This window comes from Oncorhynchus gorbuscha, unplaced genomic scaffold (genome assembly GCF_021184085.1).
Source record: "Oncorhynchus gorbuscha isolate QuinsamMale2020 ecotype Even-year unplaced genomic scaffold, OgorEven_v1.0 Un_scaffold_6212, whole genome shotgun sequence".
Taxonomy (NCBI): Eukaryota; Metazoa; Chordata; class Actinopteri; order Salmoniformes; family Salmonidae; genus Oncorhynchus; species Oncorhynchus gorbuscha.
In genome coordinates this window covers 1-15,617 of record NW_025749869.1, presented here as the reverse complement: position 1 = coordinate 15,617, position 15,617 = coordinate 1, and the positions used below count along the sequence as shown (strand labels likewise).

General features: G+C 47.7%; 1 protein-coding gene across 1 annotated transcript; it reads right to left on the bottom strand.

Annotated features, from left to right (window-relative positions):
* Positions 1-699: 699 nt before the first annotated feature.
* Positions 700-14,846, bottom strand: LOC124029395 (CHRNA7-FAM7A fusion protein-like; the record flags this gene model as incomplete). The annotated part of the gene is made up of 6 exons (XM_046341111.1): positions 14,752-14,846; positions 12,816-12,904; positions 9,856-10,023; positions 7,816-8,010; positions 5,600-5,686; positions 700-809 (listed from the first exon to the last, which is right to left on the bottom strand). Coding segments are annotated over exons 1-6 (744 nt in total), but the record flags the coding sequence as incomplete, so codon positions are not given.
* Positions 14,847-15,617: the final 771 nt, after the last annotated feature.

The following is a 15,617-nucleotide window of genomic DNA, read 5'->3' as shown; positions in this document are numbered from 1 at the left end:
TTGTTCCATGTCCATATTCTTGTTTTTGTCCGCGTGTTTCGTTTCATAATGTCGTCTCAGATTATACTCTTTCAGTACCGCCACACTTTCTCCACACAGAAGACACACAGGTTTTCCAGCTACCTCCGTGAACAAATACTCCGACTCCCACCTTGTTTGAAACCCCCGGTTCTCAGTGTCCACCTTCCGTTTTGCCATTTTTGATGGGTATCTGAAAGTTAATTTTACTGTGATGCTGACAACTGCTGTGCCAATAAATATTGAAATGAAGCAGCCTACTGCTCGGTGCGTCACCGTTGCATTGTGGGAAATGTAGTATTGGTGCGTGTAAAAGATCTGCGGGCTGCCGGCTTGCTGCGGTCTGCGGGCCGGTTCTAATAATAAATCAAGATCATCCCAGGGGCCGTAAAAAACCTTCTCGCGGGCCGGATGTGGCCCGCGGGCCTTGACTCTGACATATGTGTACTACAGGATCAGAGTTGGTGAAGTCACACGAATGACAAACAAACTGAGCTTGAACTGCTCCACGACTTCTACAACTCCTCAACTCAATCACAACCAGAGGCAAGGACCACGAAGACTATTGCAATGTATTTTTCCGCGGCAGACATGAACCGGAACTAGACTACGACTGAAGGCGTCAGTTAAAGAGGATGTGACACAAAGAGGTTAGCGGGAAATGTAACCATGGTTACCTACCCATTTAGGCATCTTTACCCCGTGAGGGTCGTGATGGTGGAACTGTAGAACGAGAACCGTGACGACGAGAGAGAGACCCACGATCATCATGGCGAATGAAAAATACTGGCCTGCAACAACAGACATTTAGATTATAGATATCAGAAATCATTGTAGTGGGCTGGAACACATAGAAATATAAATAATAGAATACTAGAAAGTACTGGGCAGAAACAGAGATATAGATTATAGAATACTGGGCAAGAACATAGAGATATAGAACACTGGAATGTACTGGGCAGAAACAGAGATCTAGATTATAGAATACTGGGCAGGAACATAGAGATATAGAACATTGGAATGTACTGGGCAGAAACAGAGATATAGATTATAGAATACTGGGCAGGAACATAGAGATATAGAACACTGGAATGTACTGGGCAGTAACAGAGATCTAGATTATAGAATACTGGGCAGGAACATAGAGATATAGAACACTGGAATGTACTGGGCAGAATCAGAGATCTAGATTATAGAATACTGGGCAGGAACATAGAGATATAGAACACTGGAATGTACTGGGCAGAAACAGAGATCTAGATTATAGAATACTGGGCAGGAACATAGAGATATAGAACACTGGAATGTACTGGGCAGAAACAGAGATCTAGATTATAGAATACTGGGCAGGAACATAGAGATATAGAACACTGGAATGTACTGGGCAGAAACAGAGATCTAGCCTGTTGGGGAAACCCGTTCCCTACATAAATTGCCTAATATGTAATTATCAAAAATATTTAACTTCAATTAAATCAGAAATGCAGCACACCAAAGGAAAGCTAAACCTCTTGCTAATCCAGTCACCATGTCAGATGTTTAAAAAAATTCCAGCCAATCTGCTTATTGATCAGTAGACAACACATTGGGTAAGTTACAGCAAAGTACATTTTTCACAAAAGTCAAAAATTGCACTAAAATTCATCAATTACCTTTGAATATCTTCTTCTTTTGGCAACAGTAAAGGTCACCACGAAACAATAAAGGGTTGTTTTGTTCATATAATCCATTTCTATAGCCTAACCGAAACATTTTGGAAATCTTCATTTTTTTCTTCAATTTTCCAAAATATATGTTTCCGGGTATGTGTGAATATTTTTTTTAAATTTTGTATATAGTTATTTTCAGTAATGTACCCATGTACCAATTCGGCCACTTGGGTACATTTGGGAAACTTGTGAGGGACACCTGGGTGACTACATACCCAATGGCATGTACCTCACTCATTCCTAGAGGCATCTGTCTGAAACTTTGGGGAAATACTGTTGCCTGGTTATTCTCTCATGTAAAAGTATCCAGAGTATCATAACTGAATATGTTGATGTTCTAGTTGATTTTAAAGATGCTACAACAATAAAATAACTGAAAAACGCCTGTTTATTTCCTTGTATTTTCTTCTACCAGATCTATTGTGTTATATTCTCCTACATTCAATTCACATTTACACAAACTTCAGAGTGTTTTTAATCAAATGGTAACAAGAATATGCATATCCTTGCTTCTGGGCCTGAGCTACAGGCTGTTAGAATAGGGTATGTCTTCAGGCGGAAATTGCACAAAGTGGGGGGGGTATCCTTAATACTGGGCAGGAACATAGAGATATAGAACACTGGAATGTACTGGGCAGGAACAGAGATATAGATTATAGAATACTGGGCAGGAACATAGATATAGATTATAGAATACTGGGCAGGAACATAGAGATATAGAACACTGGAATGTACTAGGCAGTAACAGAGATCTAGATTATAGAATACTGGGCAGGAACATAGAGATATAGAACACTGGAATGTACTAGGCAGTAACAGAGATCTAGATTATAGAATACTGGGCAGGAACATAGAGATATAGAACACTGGAATGTACTGGGCAGAAACAGAGAGATATAGATTATAGAATACTGGGCAGGAACATAGAGATATAGAACACTGGAATGTACTGGGCAGAAACAGAGATCTAGATTATAGAATACTGGGCAGGAACATAGAGATATAGAACACTGGAATGTACTGGGCAGGAACAGAGATATAGATTATAGAATACTGGGCAGAGACATAGAGATATAGAACACTGGAATGTACTGGGCAGAAACAGAGATATAGAACACTGGAAAGAGATGGATGAGGAAAGGTAGAAAAGAGAGAGGTATTTTAACAGGTGATTAACAGGTTATCCCCTGCTTTAGGATAGAGAGGATGAGAGAGAGAGGAATAGAACAAGGTGAGAGAGAGAGAGAGAGAGAGAGAGAGAGAGAGAGAGAGAGAGAGAGAGAGAGAGAGAGAGAGAGAGAGAGAGAGAGAGAGAGAGAGAGAGAGAGAGAATGAGATAGAAAGAGGAGAGAGAGAAAGACAAAGAGGTAGAAATGGGGAAAAAGAAGGATAAAGAGAGAGAGATAAAGAGAGACAGATCCCTAACACCCTGTCAGCCTGAGGTGGTAACATCCCTAACACCCTGTCAGCCTGAGGTGATAACATCCCTAACACCCTGAGGTGGTAACATCCCTAACACCCTGTCAGCCTGAGGTGATAACATCCCTAACACCCTGAGGTGATAACATCCCTAACACCCTGAGGTGGTAACATCCCTAACACCCTGTCAGCCCTCTGAGGTGGTAACATCCCTAACACCCTGTCAGCCTGAGGTGGTAACATCCCTAACACCCTGTCAGCCTGAGGTGGTAACATCCCTAACACCCTGTCAGCCTGAGGTGATAACATCCCTAACACCCTGTCAGCCTGAGGTGGTAACATCCCTAACACCCTGTCAGCCTGAGGTGGTAACATCCCTAACACCCTGAGGTGGTAACATCCCTAACACCCTGTCAGCCTGAGGTGGTAACATCCCTAACACCCTGTCAGCCTGAGGTGGTAACATCCCTAACACCCTGTCAGCCTGAGGTGGTAACATCCCTAACACCCTGAGGTGGTAACATCCCTAACACCCTGTCAGCCTGAGGTGGTAACATCCCTAACACCCTGAGGTGGTAACATCCCTAACACCCTGTCAGCCTGAGGTGGTAACATCCCTAACACCCTGAGGTGGTAACATCCCTAACACCCTGAGGTGGTAACATCCCTAACACCCTGAGGTGGTAACATCCCTAACACCCTGTCTGCCTGAGGTGGTAACATCCCTAACACCCTGTCAGCCTGAGGTGGTAACATCCCTAACACCCTGAGGTGGTAACATCCCTAACACCCTGTCAGCCTGAGGTGGTAACATCCCTAACACCCTGTCAGCCTGAGGTGGTAACATCCCTAACACCCTGAGGTGGTAACATCCCTAACACCCTGAGGTGGTAACATCCCTAACACCCTGAGGTGGTAACATCCCTAACACCCTGTCAGCCTGAGGTGGTAACATCCCTAACACCCTGAGGTGGTAACATCCCTAACACCCTGAGGTGGTAACATCCCTAACACCCTGAGGTGGTAACATCCCTAACACCCTGAGGTGGTAACATCCCTAACACCCTGAGGTGGTAACATCCCTAACACTCTGTCAGCCTGAGGTGGTAACATCCCTAACACCCTGTCAGCCTGAGGTGGTAACATCCCTAACACCCTGAGGTGGTAACATCCCTAACACCCTGTCAGTCTGAGGTGGTAACATCCCTAACACCCTGTCAGCCTGAGGTGGTAACATCCCTAACACCCTGTCAGCCTGAGGTGGTAACATCCCTAACACCCTGAGGTGGTAACATCCCTAACACCCTGTCAGCCCTCTGAGGTGGTAACATCCCTAACACCCTGAGGTGGTAACATCCCTAACACTCTGTCTGCCCTCTGAGCTCTTCATTCTATCAACGTCTCCTCTCTTTCCTGGCTATTGATTCCTTCCATCAATCATGTACTGGCACCCTATTCCCTTACATGGTGCACTACTTTTGACCAGTAGTGCACTAAATAGGGAATAGGGAGCCATTTGGGAAGCAGTCACGCAGTTCCTTCTACACCTCTCCTGTCTAGCTGATTAAAGCCTAAGGTAAACACATCGGCTGCTAGAAGGCAAAACAGCAGACCTCAGCGCTGTGATGAGAATGAGGTGTCGTGTGGAAACCCTATTGGTTAGATGTTTGGTCGTGGGGTTTTACACTGGGTTTATGACTGGCTATTCTATACTTCACTGTGTGTGGTCAACTTACCAAGAAAGCAGTGGAGGCTGGTGAGGGGAGGACAGCTCATAACAACGTCTGGGGTGGAGTGGAATGGGATCCAAAACACCTGTTTCATACTGTTCCACTCACTCCATTTCTGCCATTGTTATGAGTCATCCTCCCCTCACCAGCCTCCACTGCAAGAAATACGGGCATAGCAACCAGGCCTAAAGAAGGAACACATGAGTTTGAATTGGTTTCATGATTTAGCTTGGTATCTAATGATGATATTGAACCACCAATCAATTCACAACTTGTATGAGCGTAATCATGTAAAATACACCTCAATAAATCACTGATGAGTCAATAGAGGATCAATAAATCACTGATGAGTCAATAGAGGATCAATAAATCACTGATGAGTCAATAGAGGATCAATAAAGCACTGATGAGTCAATAGAGGATCAATAAATCACTGATGAGTCAATAGAGGATCAATAAATCACTGATGAGTCAATAGAGGATCAATAAATCACTGATGAGTCAATAGAGGATCAATAAATCACTGATGAGTCAATAGAGGATCAATAAATCACTGATGAGTTAATAGAGGATCAATAAATCACTGATGAGTCAATAAATCACTGATGAGTCAATAGAGGATCAATAAATCACTGATGAGTCAATAGAGGATCAATAAATCACTGATGAGTCAATAGAGGATCAATAAATCACTGATGAGTCAATAGAGGATCAATACTTTACCGATGAGAGGAACAGAGTCTGACGTAGCCGGCATGATTTCTGCTACCAGCAACATGAAGACAGTCAGAGACAGCAACACAGTGATACCTGGGGGAGAGAGGGAGGGGGGAGAGAGAGAGAGATGGGTGGCGGTAGAGGGAGGGAGGTTGGGGAGAGAGAGAGAGATGGGTGGGGGTAGAGAGGGAGAGATGGGTGGGGGTAGAGAGGTTGAGATGGGTGGGGGTAGAGAGAGAGAGAGATGGGTGGGGGTAGAGAGGAGAGATGGGTGGGGTAGAGAGGGAGAGATGGGTGGGGGTAGAGAGGGAGAGATGGGTGGGGGTAGAGAGAGAGATGGGTTGGGGTAGAGAGAGAGAGATGGGTTGGGGTAGAGAGAGAGAGATGGGTGGGGGCAGAGAGAGAGAGAGAGAGATGGTGGGGCAGAGAGAGAGAGAGAGATGGGTGGGGGGAGAGAGGGAGGGAGGTTGGGGGAGAGAGAGAGAGAGATGGGTGGGGGTAGAGAGAGGGAGAGATGGGTTGGGGGTAGAGAGGAGAGATGGGTGGGGGGTAGAGAGGAGAGATGGGTGGGGGTAGAGAGGGAGAGATGGGTGGGAGGTAGAGAGGGAGATGGGTGGGGGTAGAGAGGGAGAGATGGGGTGGGGGTAGAGAGGGAGAGATGGGTGGGGGTAGAGAGGAGAGATGGGTGGGGTAGAGAGAGAGAGAGAGAGAGAGATGGGTGGGGGGCAGAGAGAGAGAGAGAGAGATGGGTGGGGGGTAGAGAGAGAGAGAGAGAGATGGGTGGGGGTAGAGAGAGAGAGAGAGAGATGGGTGGGGGTAGAGAGAGAGAGAGAGAGAGATGGGTGGGGGTAGAGAGAGAGAGAGAGAGATGGGTGGGGGGTAGAGAGAGAGAGAGAGATGGGTGGGGGGCAGAGAGAGAGAGAGAGAGAGAGAGATGGGTGGGGCAGAGAGAGAGAGAGAGAGAGATGGGTGGGGGCAGAGAGAGAGAGAGAGAGATGGGTGGGGGGTAGAGAGGGAGAGATGGATGGGGTAGAGAGAGAAAGGGTGGGAGTAGAGAGGGAGAGATGGGTGTGGGTAGAGAGAGAAGGGTGGGGGTAGAGAGGGAGAGATGGGTGGGGGTAGAGAGAGAGAGAAGGGTGGGGGTAGAGAGAGAGAAGGGTGGGGGTAGAGAGGGAGAGATGGGTGGGGGTAGAGAGAGAGAAGGGTGGAGTAGAGAGGGAGATGGGTGGGGGTAGAGAGAGAGAAGGGTGGGGGTAGAGAGGGAGAGATGGATGGGTAGAGAGAGAGAAGGGGTGGGGAGTGCAGAGAGGGAGAGATGGGTGGGGGGTAGAGAGAGAAGGGTGGGAGTAGAGAGGGAGAGATGGGTGGGGGTAGAGAGAGAGAAGGGTGGGGGTAGAGAGGGGAGAGATGGATGGGAGTAGAGAGGGAGAAGGACATAGAGAGGAGAACATAAAGAACAGCTACAGCTCACCTCTACTCAGAGGAATCACAGCTTTCAACCAAGATATGGTGAGGTCAGTTAGTCAGACACTCAGTCAGGCAGAATTATAGCTTTCATGTCTTCAACCATAATACTGGTTGGCATAAAGCCTTATTAGAATACTGGTTGGGCATAAAAAGCCTTATTAGAATACTGGTTGGCATAAAGCCTTATTAGAATACTGGCTGGGTATAAAGCCTCATTAGAATACTGGTTGGCATAAAGCCTCATTAGAATACTGGGTTGGCATAAAGCCCATTAGAATACTGGCTGGCATAAAGCCTTATTAGAATACTGGTTGGCATAAAGCCCATGAATACTGGTTGGCATAAAGCCCATTAGAATACTGGTTGGCATAAAGCCATTAGAATACTGGTTGGCATAAAGCCTCATTAGAATACTGGTTGGCATAAAGCCTCATTAGAATACTGGTTGGCATAAAGCCTCATTAGAATACTGGTTGGCATAAAGCCTCATTAGAATACTGGTTGGCATAAAGCCTTATTAGAATACTGGTTGGCATAAAGCCTTATTCAAAGCATAATATCAGAATTAGCATAAAGGAATGAAAATAAAAGGATTCGTGTACCATGCGCCCACAGTGTCCACACAGAAAGAGGTGTGTGCGTGTGTCTCTGTGTGTCTCTGTGTGTCTCTGTGTGTGTGTGTGTGTCTCTATGTGTCTCTGTGTGTGTGTGTGCCTGTGTACATTCCTGTCCTGTGTGTGGACCCCTCCTCTCACCCAGGGAGATCTTCTCTCCAGAGTCTGCAGGCAGCAGGAAGACCAGCAGGGCCAGGCCAGAGATGAGGACACAGGGGATGAGCAGGTTGAGACCGTAGTACAGTGTTCTCCTCCTCATGGTGACAGTGAAGGTGACGTCAGGGTAGGGCTCCTTACAGCAGTCATAATACAGCTCGTTACGCTTCACTGGGACACCTGGGAGGAGAGGGGGGGGGCAGGTTAGGGCTCCTTACAGCAGTCATAATACAGCTCGTTACGCTTCACTGGGACACCTGGGAGGAGAGGGGGGCAGGTTAGGGCTCCTTACAGCAGTCATAATACAGCCTCGTTACGCTTCACTGGGACACCTGGGAGGAGGGGTGGGGGCAGGTTAGGGCTCCTTACAGCAGTCATAATACAGCTCGTTACGCTTCACTGGGACACCTGGGAGGAGGGGGGGGTGCAGGTTAGGGCTCCTAACAGCAGTCATAATACAGCTCATTACACTTCACTGGGACACCTGGGAGGAGGGGGGGGTGCAGGTTAGGGCTCCTTACAGCAGTCATAATACAGCTCATTACACTTCACTGGGACACCTGTGAGGGGGGGGTGCAGGTTAGGGCTCCTTACAGCAGTCATAATACAGCTCATTACACTTCACTGGGACACCTGTGAGGGGGGGGGTGCAGGTTAGGGCTCCTTACAGCAGTCATAATACAGCTCATTACACTTCACTGGGACACCTGTGAAGGGGGGGGGACAGGTTAGATGGACATAACGATTACAGAACAAATGAACAACTGCATCAGATTTGAGATGAATCCCTGATTCCCAGCATTCTGCAGAGTCTGGCATTGTGAGATGACCTTTAGACTTCATATCACACAACTTCCTGATGAGGTAAAACTGAAAGACAGCGTGACAAGGTATGCTTGAGGCAAAAATGACCTTCATAAACTGTCTGAAAATGTCCCCTTTTCCAAATGACCCCCAAACTAAATATCAGATTAATGTTGAGATGAATCTCCTCATGCACCTTGTCCTCCGTGTGTGGATTCTGTAGTGTCTCCTGCCTCACTCTCCATAATGTACATCTGATTCCCACGCATTAATATTGCACAATGGACTCTCTCTCTCTGTGTGTGTGTGTGTGTGTGTGTGTGTGTGTGTGTGTGTGTGTGTGTGTGTGTGTGTGTGTGTGTGTGTGTGTGTGTGTGTGTGTGTGTGTGGGGGGTGTCAAGGAGAAATGTAAATGGTTCAATCACTCTGATGGGCTTTAATCATTGTAGGACATCTAGCAGAGCACTGATTGGTTAGTGAGTTTGAGGATTTCAGACTCATCACTCCAAATGAAGTATTGTTCTTTTAGCTGATTAAAACCTAGCATCTGAAAACCCTTTGTGTGTGTCTGTGTCCATACATGTGTGTGTATAGGACCGTAACCAAGGGTCCTATCGCTAAACTCTAAACAGAGCCCCAGGATTGCACCTTTTCTGGCAGAGGCACCAGGGCTGTTTCTGGAGCTGAGCCTGCCTGCCTGGCTGTGCCCCAATCTAGTGAGCCTTTCCTGGGCCAGCTGTCACCTCACACCCCCTGGTTACATACAGCCAGCTGTGTACTGAGTGTAGGAGCTGGACATTGATTGGCTGTCTAGCCCAGGGGACCAGGAACTGAAACAGAATAATTCAGGCAGCAGGATAGGAGGCGTAACACCGGGCTCAATAAGGTCTGTCTCGCCCAGGGGCCAGAACACTCAGGATCAGAGAGACATGGGACACAGACACCTCCTAAAACAGGGCTGCATTCTGTCAAAGATCTACTGTAAGCACAGAATGTGTAATGTACATTGTATGGAATGTGCACTATAAATAAAGATTGATTTAATTTGACTAGAGTGATGCAGTCTTCTTAGTGGTGGACAGGTCTGGAACAAAAGCCTGCACTCCCAGTAGCTCACCAGGAGGAGTGTTGACCACCATAATACTGACTCTGCTGTAAAAAAAAAAAGTGAAGCTCATTTCCTCCAGAGAGTTCCAGGGAGACACTCCTTCAGTCTCTTACCCACGAGATCCCACTCTCCGTTGGGGATGTATGAGGAGATGTCTACGTCCAGGATCTGGAGGTCCAGCAGCCAGCCGTTGTAGGTCCACGAGCCAAACTTCAGATCACACTTCTGGACGTCGAAGGGGAACCAGCGAACATCGATATAGCAGGTACTCTTCAGGATACCTGGGGGAAGGAGAGGAGAGGAGAGGATGAGGATGAGGATGAGGAGAAGGAGAGGAGAGGATGAGGAGAAGGAGAGGAGAGGAGAGGAGAGGAGAGGAGAGGAGAGGAGAGGAGAGGAGAGGAGAGGAGAGGAGAGGAGAGGAGAGGATGAGGAGAAGGAGAGGAGAGGAGAGGAGAGGAGAGGAGAGAGGAGAGGAGAGGAGAGGAGAGGAGAGGAGAGGAGAGGAGAGGAGAGGAGAGGAGAGGAGAGGAGAGGGAGAGGAGAGGAGAGGAGAGGAGAAGGAGTGGGCAGTCTTGTCATATTCACATTTTGCCATCGTTGATTTCTGTGGATGATTTTCTATTGCTGAGTAAACATTCAAGATAATGCACTTCAAATCAAATCAAACTGTTTCACATGCGTCGAATACAACCTGACAGTTAAATGCTTCCCTACAAGTCCTTAACCATCAATGTAGTACAGCAAAGAGAAATATTTACCAAATAAACTCAAGTAAAACAATTATTAAAAAGTAACAATAATGAGGCTACATACAGGGTCAATGTGTGGGGGTAAAGTTAGTCGAGAGTCATTGTCCATGTAGGTGGGGGTAAGGTAGAGTCATTTGGGCAGAGTGGGGGTAAAGGTTAGTCGAGGTCATTTGTCCATGTAGGTAGAGGGTAAAGGTTAGTCGAGGTCATTTGTCCATGTAGGTAGAGGGGTAAAGGTCGAGATCATTTGTCCATGTAGGTAGAGGGTAAAGGTTAGTCGAGTCATTTGTCCATGTAGGTAGAGGGTAAGGTTAGTGGGGTCATTTGTCCATGTAGGTAGAGGGGTAAGGTTAGTGAGATCATTTGTCCATGTAGGTAGAGGGGTAAAGGTTAGTCGAGGTCATTTGTCCATGTAGGTAGAGGTGTAAAGGTTAGTCGAGGTCATTTGTCCATGTAGGTAGAGGGGTAAAGGTTAGTCGAGGTCATTTGTCCATGTAGGTAGGGGTAAAGGTTAGTTGAGGTCATTTGTCCATGTAGGTAGAGGGGTAAAGGTTAGTCGAGGTCATTTGTCCATGTAGGTGGGGGTAAAGGTTAGTTGAGGTCATTTGTCCATGTAGGTAGAGGGGTAAAGGTTAGTCGAGGTCATTTGTCCATGGGGTAGGGGTAAGGTTGGTGGGTCATTTGTCCATGTAGGTGGAGAGGTAAGGTTGTCGAGGTCATTTGTCCATGTAGGTGGAGTGGGTTAATGAGGTCATTTGTCCATGTAGGTAGGGGTAAAGGTTAGTCGAGGTCATTTGTCCATGGTAGGGGGTAAGGTTAGTGAGTCATTTGTCCATGTAGGTAGAGGTAAAAGGTTAGTCGAGTCATTGTCCATGTAGGTAGGTAAGGTTAGTCGAGTCATTTGTCCATGTAGGTAGGGTAAAGGTTAGTCGAGGTCATTTGTCCATGTAGGTAAGTAAAAGGGTTGGTCGAGTCATTTGTCCATGTAGGTAGAGGTAAAGGTTAGTCGAGGTCATTTGTCATGTAGGTAGGGGGTAAGGTTAGTCGAGGTCATTTGTCCATGGTGGGGGTAAAGGTTAGTCGAGGTCATTTGTCCATGTAGGTAGGGGTGGGGGTAAAGGTGGGGGTAAGGTTAGTCGAGTCATTTGTCCATAGGGGTAAAAAAGGTTAGAGGTCAGTAAGGTGGGGGTAAGGTTATCTAGTCATTGTCCATGTAGAGTAGGGTAAAAGGATTGTCGAGGTCATTTGTCCATGTAGGTGGGGGGGTAAAGGTTAGTCAGGTCATTTGTCCATGTAGGTAGAGGTAAGGTTAGTCAGTCATTTGTCCATGTAGGTAGAGGGAGTAAAGGTTAGTCGAGGTCATTTGTCCATGTAGGTAGAGGGTAAAGGTTAGTCGAGTCATTTGTCCATGTAGGTAGAGGGGTAAAGGTTAGTCGGGAGTCATTTGTTCATGTAGGTGGGGGTAAGTTTAGTCGAGTCATTTGTCCATGTAGGTAGAGGTAAAGGTTGTCGAGGTCATTTGTCCATGTAGGTGGGGGTAAAGGTTAGTCGAGGTCATTTGTCCATGTAGGTAGAGGTAAAGGTTAGTCGAGGTCATTTGTCCATGTAGGTAGAGGTAAAGGTTAGTCGAGGTCATTTGTCCATGTAGGTAGAGGGGTAAAGTGGGTTTATACATAGATAATAAACAGCGAGTAGCAGCAGTGTAAAAACAGATGGAGGAGCGGGGAAATGTAATAGTCTGGTGGCCATTTGATTAGTTGTGACTAGTTGTTCAGCAGTCTTATGGCTTGGGGGTAGAACCTGTTCAGGAACAGTTTGGTTCTCGACTTGGCGCTTCCGTACCGCTTGTCATACAGTAGCAGAGAGCATTGGGTTAAAGCGACCCACCTCAAAGCATAGGTGTCGACCCAGTAACCCCTGGAACTGAACAGGGCTAGACGTGACCCAGTAACCCCTGGAACTGAACAGGGCTAGGCGTGACAGTAACCCCTGGAACTGAACAGGGCTAGAGCGTGACCCAGTAACCCCTGGAACTGAACAGGGCTAGGCGTGACTTAGTAACCCCTGGAACTGAACAGGGCTAGGCGTGACCCGGTAACCCTGGAACTGAACAGGGCTAGGCGTGACCCGGTAACCCCTGGAACTGAACAGGGCTAGGCGTGACCCGGTAACCCTGGAACTGAACAGGGCTCAGCGTGACCTGGCAACCCCTGTAACTGAACAGGGCTAGGCGTGACCGGTAACCCCTGGAACTGAACAGAATAGGCATTGACCGGTAACCCCTGGAACTGAACAGGGCTAGACGTGACCCAGTAACCTACCTGGTGGAATGTACTGGCAGGACCCAGAGGAGTTGACCAGGACGTTGGTGTGGAAGGTAGCATCAAACCTCTCGTCTGCACTGGAGGAGAGAAGAGAAGAGATTTTGTACATTGTACATTGTTAAAACACTGTATATATATATATATATATATATATATATATATATATATATATATGACATTTGTAATGTCTTTACTGTTTTGAAACTTCTGTATGTGTAATGTTTACTGTTAATTTTAGTTGTTTTTCTCTTTATATATTCACTTTGTATGTTGTCTACCTCACTTGCTTTGGCAATGTTAACACATGTTTCCCATGCCAATAAAGCCCTTGAATTGAATTGAATGATCTGATAGATGTTGTATGTAGGGTAACTAAGTCTGTTGTCATGGAGACATAAATAAAGAGGGGGCAAAACAGAGAGAAGGAGAGAAAGAAGAGAGAAACAGAGAAAAGGAGAGAGAGAGAAGAGAGAGCGATAGAGAAGGAGAGCGAGAAAAGGAGAGAAAGAGAAGAGAGAGCGATAGAGAAGGAGAGAGAGAGAGAGAGAGAGAGAGAGAGAGAGAGAGAGAGAGAGAGAGAGAGAGAGAGAGAGATAGAGAAGGAGAGAAAGAGAAGAGAGAGCGATAGAGAAGGAGAGAGAGAGAGAGAGAGAGAGAGAGAGAGAGAGAGAGAGAGAGAGAGAGAGAGAGAGAGAGAGAGAGAGAGAGAGATAGAGAAGGAGAGAAAGAGAAGAGAGAGCGAGAGAGATAGAGAAGGAGAGAAAGAGAAGAGAGAGCGATAGAGAAGGAGAGCGAGAAAAGGAGAGAAAGAGAAGAGAGAGCGATAGAGAAGGAGAGAGAGAGAGAGAGAGAGAGAGAGAGAGAGAGAGAGAGAGAGAGAGAGATAGAGAAGGAGAGAAAGAGAAGAGAGAGCGATAGAGAAGGAGAGAGAGAGAGAGAGAGAGAGAGAGAGAGAGAGAGAGAGAGAGAGAGAGAGATAGAGAAGGAGAGAAAGAGAAGAGAGAGCGATAGAGAGAGAGAGAGAGAGAGAGAGAGAGAGAGAGAGAGAGAGAGAGAGAGAGAGAGAGAGAGAGAGAGAGAGAGAGAGAGATAGAGAAGGAGAGAAAGAGAAGAGAGAGCGAGAGAGATAGAGAAGGAGAGAAAGAGAAGAGAGAGCGATAGAGAAGGAGAGCGAGAAAAGGAGAGAAAGAGAAGAGAGAGCGATAGAGAAGGAGGAGAGAGAGAGAGAGAGAGAGAGAGAGAGAGAGAGAGAGAGAGAGAGAGAGAGATAGAGAAGGAGAGAAAGAGAAGAGAGAGCGATAGAGAAGAGAGAGAGAGAGAGAGAGAGAGAGAGAGAGAGAGAGAGAGAGAGAGAGAGAGAGAGAGAGAGAGAGAGAGAGATAGAGAAGGAGAGAAAGAGAAGAGAGAGCGATAGAGAAGGAGAGAGAGAGAGAGAGAGAGAGAGAGAGAGAGAGAGAGAGAGAGAGAGAGAGAGAGAGAGAGAGAGAGAGAGAGAGAGAGAGAGAGAGAGAGAAAGAGAAAGAGAAGAGAGAGCGATAGAGAAGGAGAGAGAGAGAGAGAGAGAGAGAGAGAGAGAGAGAGAGAGAGAGAGAGAGAGAGAGAGAGAGAGAGAGAGAGAGAGAGAGAGAGAGAGGAGAGAAAGAGAAGAGAGAGCGCCCCCCACCCCCCCGCATCCCCCCTCACCCCCTCCTCAACAACCTCACATTCCTCCTCACCCCCAGGATCCCTCCTCACCCCCGCATCCCCCTCACCCCCACATCCCTCCTCACCCCCGCATCCCCCCTCACCCCCCGCATCCCTCCCTCACCCCCAGGATCCCTCCTCACCCCCCGCATCCCTCCCTCACCCCCGCATCCCTCCTCACCCCTGCCCCGCATCCCCCCTCACCCCTCCCCGCATCCTCCTCGCCCCCACCCCCCTGCATCCCCCTCACCCCTCCTCAACAACCTCGCATTCCTCCTCAACCCCAGCATTCCTCTTCACCCCCGTATCCCCCTCACCCCCGGCATCCCTCCTCACCACCGGCATTCCTCCTCACCCCCCAGCATCCCCCCTCACCCCCGCATCCCCCTCACCCCCAGGATCCCTCCTCACCCCCCGCATCCCTCCTCACCCCCGCATCCCTCCTCACCCCCCGCATCCCCTCACCCCCCACATCCCTCCTCCCCCCCGCATCCCCCTCACCCCCCGCATCCTTCCTCACCCCTCCTCGCATCCTTCCTCACCCCTCCTCAACCACCTCGCATTCCTCCTCAACCACAGCATTCCTCCTCAACCCCAGCATTCCTCCTCAACCCCAGCATTCCTCCTCAACCCCAGCATTCCTCCTCAACCCCAGCATTCCTCCTCAACCCCAGCATTCCTCCTCAACCCCAGCATTCCTCCTCAACCCCAGCATTCCTCCTCAACCCCAGCATTCCTCCTCAACCCCAGCATTCCTCCTCAACCCCAGCATTCCTCCTCAACCCCAGCATCCCTCCTCATCCCAGCGTTACTCCCCAGATATATATATTTTTTAAATTGGGGGAAAAGAGTGATTGGTCAGATAAAAATGGCTTTTGACCTTCCCTGGTAAATGTTGCTTCTCCAGATCAGATCCCAGCATCAGGGCCTAGAGGGTCAGATTGAGAGATAGTTTCCCATTATGACAGCCAATGACTAATAAATGAAAGTGCTCATCTTCCCCAAAAAAAGAAGATTATAATTCTCCTGATTCATGCAGACGTCCATTAGTCTGTTTTGAAATGACGAATGGTTACGTGACTGATGTCACAAGAACAGGAAGTGGATTGGAAACAA